Source organism: Trachymyrmex cornetzi, unplaced genomic scaffold (assembly GCF_001594075.2).
Source record: "Trachymyrmex cornetzi isolate Tcor2-1 unplaced genomic scaffold, Tcor1.1 C4009750, whole genome shotgun sequence".
In the NCBI taxonomy this organism is placed as follows: domain Eukaryota; kingdom Metazoa; phylum Arthropoda; class Insecta; order Hymenoptera; family Formicidae; genus Trachymyrmex; species Trachymyrmex cornetzi.
In genome coordinates this window covers 1-6,579 of record NW_017295516.1, presented here as the reverse complement: position 1 = coordinate 6,579, position 6,579 = coordinate 1, and the positions used below count along the sequence as shown (strand labels likewise).

Sequence of the window (6,579 nt, the reverse complement as noted above, 5' to 3'; positions counted from 1 at the left end):
AATTGTGCATCCGAACAACTGATGTTGGCTTTGATGGGCTTGCTTATTATTATTATTATTATTATCGTTTTCTATAGTTAAAATTCTTGCTATATTTTAGTAATTTTTAAACTCGCATTTTTTTCGAAGTATATCTCCATTGTGATTTTTTAAATTTTCAATTTTGAACGTAGGTTACGCTGGAAATATCGATATACAGAATGTTAGAAATTATCACGGTGATGCATATAATAAGCTTCTGCGGTAGCAGTTACATCGAGGAAGAACATCAGACATGGTACTTTTTCTGGTCTACTTTAATCGCATACTTTGCTTATAGATATTTTACGAAACTATTCAAATTGATGATGCACTATCGAAAGTGAGTAGAATTTTTTCCCTCCTGATATAATGATAGATCAAATCTGACATTGGAAATATTATTTGTTCACAAAAAAATTAGCATATAATTTCTATAAATTTTTCAGAAATTGCATTATGTATATTTTATCATACATTTCATGTGTGAGTCAAACAGAAATTGATACATTAATTACATTAATTACAATACTCTTCTTTAAATATTAAATTTCGAGAGATCACATTGCGTTTCTGTTATCTATTGATTTTAGATAAATACAAAAAATGTAACCATTCGCTTATCAATTTATTACTACATAAATTTATAAAAAATAGAATAACAAAATTCAAGTCAGATTTGAATTATCTGTAGCGACACAGCTGAATCTCTTTGCCATCTAATAGTACGGTATATAACAGCAATATAGTAGAATCAACCGAATATTATGTAGAACGCTGCGTTATGCTGTTATTGCTATTTTTGGGACACATATTTCTGCGAAAGCTAAACAGCACAGGCAACAAGTGGGCCCACCTGCCTGACATAGCTCAGTGGTTGAAAGAGGACGATAGTAAAATCGGCATGACACTCCTACTTTTAACTGGTAAAATGTCTAAATACTAATAAAAGTTTAATCTTTTTCTCAACATAAATATTGAAGTACAGATAGATTTTTTTAATTATAAGCGACTGGGAAATGAGTTGTTCCCTTGATATGGACTTTTACAAAATTTGGTTCAATAGTTTGTGATATTTATTTTCAGCATTTGCTCTTCTAATTCGGATTGCTTATAAATTTGAAGAAGAAGAATACAAGCGGCAATCGTTGTTTCAGAATATAGCTATCGCAGTATGTATATATCTTCGCCATATGTCCAACGGTGCCGTCGTGAAAATTCCACTATATTCCTCAAGGTAAACTGTACTATATTTATACTACACGTAAATATCAATTTATTAATCATTCATTAAAGCGACTATACGAGTGAATCATACATTTAAGAAGCAAGTTTTTGCGTTTGTTGCAGTGGAATATATGAGGTACAAATATTTTGGGGAATAATAGCGATATCTCTGATAAACTATGGATACCGAGTGATAAGGAAAATTAAGCATTATACGTATAATTTTATGAGTATAATGGTATTCTTTATCATAAATATGTGGGTGAGGATCTCGGCGATGTTGCACCAACCGTACAATGTGATCCTGTTGCCGATGCAGATCATTGTAAGCTCAATAATTAACACTGTATTGAGAGAAAACGATTCGCTCGATCGTGGAGTTTTCTTACATTATTGGCTGGGCAATGTATTTTATTTCTATCAGGTAAATGTTTGATTTTGAAGTCCTTGATTTTTATTAATGCACATGAATAGAACAAGAGGAATCTCGAGGAAAATATCTTTGATTAAATCTTTTCTTTCTTTTGGATAATTCTTAGTGAAACTTGTATATGTGTAAAAAGCATTGTTTTTTTACAATATTATTTAAATAATAATATATTATTTAAATAAATATTGTTTTTCTATTAGTTAAATTTCTATAAAAAATTTCGTACGAGATTCAAACATTCTAAAGTTAATATACTTCATATTTAAATATGCTTATAGTATAAAAAAATAAAGATTTATCAAATTTCAAATTCTTATAAAGTGTTTTTTCGGCGAGAAACAATATAAACTCTTTTATTATGATTAGTTCAATAATTCATTGAGATTGTCAAAGACTAAACTGGTTACTTATCTCGTACTGTGCATTGATATTTTAGGGAAACTCCAATAGCCTTGGGAGTGTAAACATTGCGGCAGGATATGTCGGTCTACAATCTTACATGCCTTTTGTTACCGCTGTGTATTTAATCATCAATACTTATTCCGCGCCTGTCCTGGCTTACTTCCTGCTCATTTACCATTGGAAAATGAGTAAGATATATCTGCAAGTATTCCGTGAATTCTACAATTGTATTGCGATTGATTAAATTGGTGCGCTCCTTATATTAACGAGAAAATCAATTTATATTTTTACAGCTCCACAGTCCTTAAGAGGATTGTACATACAAACAAGTGTTACATCGCGTGGAGGCTCCTGACGACAACTGCCTACATGTTCTTTATCATCTTCCAGCTTAACCATTTGTTTGTGTTGTCGGTGTACTTACCGAAATTGTTATATGAGGCGATGTATACCGCGACAATGTGTTGCAGCGCACTATTAATGGTGATCGTAATTGCGGTGCAACATGCATTGATTCGTTTTGACGATGTGCATAGATGTCATATTTGCGGGACTGGTCTAAAAAACGGACATGCGTTTGTACAATACCTAGATAATCAAGCGTGATCTAGCACATTAGACAAACTAATGTACTGCACGAGTTATGAAGTTGCGGTAATTGCTGACATAGGCATCTTATGTGCAAACTGAGTTAGCAACATAAGGGGCAAATAGACATCATCAGTTTATAAAATTTCAAGAGCAAACGTTGAGAATTAATAATGCATCATGTTGATGGCAAAATGACGGCACGCGTTGAGCTCGCATTTCATATATAGTATCGTGCTGGCAATATAATGGCAAATTGATGGCACATATATTTTACATGCCATCAAGATGCTATCAACTTGCTATTATCAAATTTAGAATTCACATGAGGGCAACATTTTACACATAATGAGAAAGCATCTTGTCCCTAGTTTGTCAACATCTATTGCAATGACTGACAGTAACATGACGGCATCTTGAATTCATTTGGCTATCAGGGTAGTAGAAACCGGTGCAAGAAACACATGCATTTGTACAAATAAATAAAATTTATATAAACGTTAATGTTTTAGAAAATTAGATTTATATATTATAATTTAAATCGATTTTTATAAGTTTAATTAGAGTCTAATTAATGTAATTAAGTTAGTAATTAATAGCGTTTATACACTCCGATGAAAGACTGATAGAGGTCATTCCAATGGTAAGAAAAATCGATCAAGAAAAATCGTAAACTTCGTACAGCATTAATTGTACTAAGTACAACTAATCGATATATGAGTACTCATAAAATGAATTTATTATAGGAATATTGCTCAATGAAGATTTTATTCTCGTCTTTAAAAAAACATCTTTTTTATTGCATAAGACTAAACCTAAAATGCAGTATTAACAGCATTGAAACGATACACCATAGTATAACGGAAGTTTATTAGTAAAATAAATTTGCTAATGTGGAATATTGTTTAACAAAGACTATAATCAAACTTTCGACTTGTGTTTGTATAACACAAAGAATCGGACTTATTTTATCCTTTTATATTTGCTTCAATCATCACATAATAAAAGGCAAGAAAAAATGGATTTCTGATGTAAGATTTAAACAAGACGAAGTGCTTATCTGAAAATTTGTAACTTGCTTTAAGAAAACATTCATAAATATTATATTTTCCGAAAATATAAAAAAAATAAATTTCTTTTACTAAATGTGTGTACATTTATTAGATCTAGCAATAACTATCTTTAATAATTTCCCTTTATAGTCTCCACTCATACTTTACACAACGAATGAAAATTACGTCGTCAATTTAGAGTAAAGAAAAGGAGTAATGAACGAAAGGTGTATGCGCGTGCATATTTGTATATAAAGTATCATTAATAAAATCAAATAATGCAAAAGCAGTGCAAAGGAAGAAATTAAGTTTGCGGGAGCTCGGTTAATTGTGAAAGCTCGGCCGTTCTGAAAATTATGATTATATTCCACTTTATCGATTGGAAATCAAGAAATCTATGCAATCCAGATGTGACCGAGCACTGTCTCACACAACCAGAGCATTGTCTCGTACCAGCGAGACTGCCACTGCTACAACTCGAATTTAGTTCGATGTCGCTACCTAATAATCAGCTCGCAGAGTTACATTTAATTCGCTAAAGTTCTTACTAATCTGCGATCACGACAAATAAATAACTACCTTTGCGTCCAAACGCTAAAAATGCCCAATTTCTCAACTGTGCGATTCTACAACGAGCTTGGGCGAAATCGAACGTCAACGAGGATGCCAAAGTTATGTAGGAACATATTTATGTATAAGTACTTTACACAATACTAATTATAAGATCGTCAAATGCAAGATGTCTAAACTTCCCAGGCACGCTCGCATTATTATGGATACTAAAAGAACGCGAAACAATCTTTTTCTATAATTTTTAAACTATTAAAATAATCATCTCTTTTTTTTTAAATAATAATGAAACCTAAAGCGATACCTATGTAGGACATCTTGAATAATGACAGAATCAAGAGCGAGAGAAATAATGTGCTCCAACGATGCTTTGCGGCTTCCCGTAAGTAATTTATCATCAAAAAGAAACCGCTTTAATAAAACGAGATGGGAAAACTCGTCCATGGCGCTCATTTAAGCTCGCAATTGATGATCGACGTTGCAAAATATAAATACACACATCGCTATAGAAAAATACCGGTGCTTTGTTCGAGTCTAATCAAATTTGGCAATATTTGACACAGCGTTGTAAGTACATGAAGCTCTTAAAGATCCTCGAGTCCTTTGGATTTCTCGAGTCTGCAGCAACTAAATCACAATACCAGTACTTTCGATAAAATACATGCTAATATATACACTTAACGATATACCCGTATATCTTTTAAAACGCATTTGATATTTCGAAGACGTCAAATTGATGCTGCAAATTGAATTAAAATGGCGAATTCATTCCTAGCTTTGTGCCAAATTCCAAACGTGCCCTTTTCTGATATCTCACGTTCACTCTGAAAAAAAGGAATATGAATATTAATTAATTTCGGAGAAATTGTAGTGAATACGCCAATGACTAAAGGCATGCGGAAGGAAACTTACTTGATCTCTTGCCACTTGATCAACTCGTTAATTATGAATGTCAGCGGAACAGAGAATAGAGAGAATAATGGCACGTGTATCGGGAAGTTTTCGATCTTCTTGCTCTCTTCTCGCCAAAATTTGCGGAATACTATACCAGAGAACATCGCTTGCACACACAATCTACAACAATAATGAGATAGGTGTATTTTAGAATTTAATTTATAATCTAAAAATTTTTCTAAAAGAACAAATTTTTTTAAGCAAACTGTCAATTAGAGTTTTTACTTACACAATAAATACACCAAGAAACCAGGTGCAATTACTCATAGGATTTTTCTTCCATATCGAGTATTCCCTGTGCACAAAGCTAACAGATATCGTAACTGAAAGAAAAGATAGATATTAATGAATTTTTAAATATTGTTCGCTTATGTCAATGAATGTGTGATGTAAGTTAAGATGTGATGTTAATAAGTGTATGATATGTCAACAAGTGTATGTAAGCGTATTGATATAAAATATTTGTCATTTCAGTTAAACCCTGATTTTTAAAAATTAATAATGCATAACTTTTTGAAGAATTGTAAAATTTTGGAAAAAATCAAAATAAAACTGAACTTGAAGACAGAAGAAAAATTGTTTCCATTAATAGAAATTAAAAAATTAAAATTGAGTAATTTTCTATAAAATAAAAGGTTTGACAAACTAGATTAAACTTTTTGGCAATATATTAACGAGGAGATAAAAATATCGTTGGTGCATAATTACCGAAGTGCAGAACTATAAGCGTGAGAGCGAAATGCTGTACGACCAGGACAACAATCGGCTTGCTACCCCAACCGCCCCAAATCTGGTCCCGCGGATCTGGATATATGTACAGGCACTTGGAGTTCTGTGCTACGTAGACGGGACAAAGCGTCAGGAACGAGATGCACTGAGAGAGAATCACTGTGATCACCGTTGGCAAGAACTTGCTGCCGTAGCACCATAACACGAATAGCGTGACCTATAAAATACATTTATTTCTCAGTGTCATCTTTGTTCTCGAAATTTGAATTAATGTTGATAAATAAATATTAATTTACAAGGTTTTATGCAAGAGCAATTAAAGACTGTTTCTCCGAATCTGCCGTCGAAATATTTCCATCAGATAAAAAAAGACAAATTGGATTTTTACACTTATTGCGAGATATATAGTGAAGTTTTATTGAAAAAAATCAGAAGAATTGAGCGTTTAATTATTGTATGATTTTGAATCAATATATCCCTAATATTTTTCAATTATTATTATCTAATCCTGGTGAAAACATTCGCCTTGTTCATCATTTGTCGCGTCTAAATTATTTGAAAAAAATGTTATATTTTAAAAATTGACATACTATGGACGGAATTCATAGA

The 6,579-nt window shown here is 32.1% G+C and overlaps 2 protein-coding genes across 2 annotated transcripts; one reads left to right on the top strand and one right to left on the bottom strand.

The window, feature by feature from the left end:
- Positions 1-173: 173 nt before the first annotated feature.
- LOC108757373 (GPI ethanolamine phosphate transferase 2) lies at positions 174-2,512 on the top strand (the record flags this gene model as incomplete). Its single annotated transcript, XM_018522011.1, has 6 exons — positions 174-361; positions 760-944; positions 1,105-1,255; positions 1,369-1,669; positions 2,112-2,265; positions 2,371-2,512. Coding segments are annotated over 6 exons (1,041 nt in total), but the record flags the coding sequence as incomplete, so codon positions are not given.
- A 2,069-nt stretch (positions 2,513-4,581) lies between these two features.
- LOC108770437 (transmembrane protein 94-like) lies at positions 4,582-6,203 on the bottom strand. The gene is made up of 4 exons (XM_018522023.1): positions 5,950-6,203; positions 5,471-5,564; positions 5,200-5,361; positions 4,582-5,111 (listed from the first exon to the last, which is right to left on the bottom strand). The coding sequence occupies exons 2-4, from the start codon at positions 5,506-5,508 to the stop codon at positions 5,039-5,041; spliced, it is 273 nt and encodes a 90-aa protein (XP_018377525.1). The 5' UTR covers positions 5,509-5,564; positions 5,950-6,203; the 3' UTR covers positions 4,582-5,038.
- Positions 6,204-6,579: the final 376 nt, after the last annotated feature.

Coding starts and splice junctions, on each gene's coding strand:
- LOC108770437 (XM_018522023.1), bottom strand. CDS start 5,508: ATGAGTAATTGCACCTGGTTTCTTGGTGTATTTATTGT. Junction 5,362..5,470: donor TTTCTTGGTGTATTTATTGT/GTAAGTAAAAAC, acceptor TTATTGTTGTAG/ATTGTGTGTGCAAGCGATGT. Junction 5,112..5,199: donor ATCAAGTGGCAAGAGATCAA/GTAAGTTTCCTT, acceptor CCTTTTTTTCAG/AGTGAACGTGAGATATCAGA.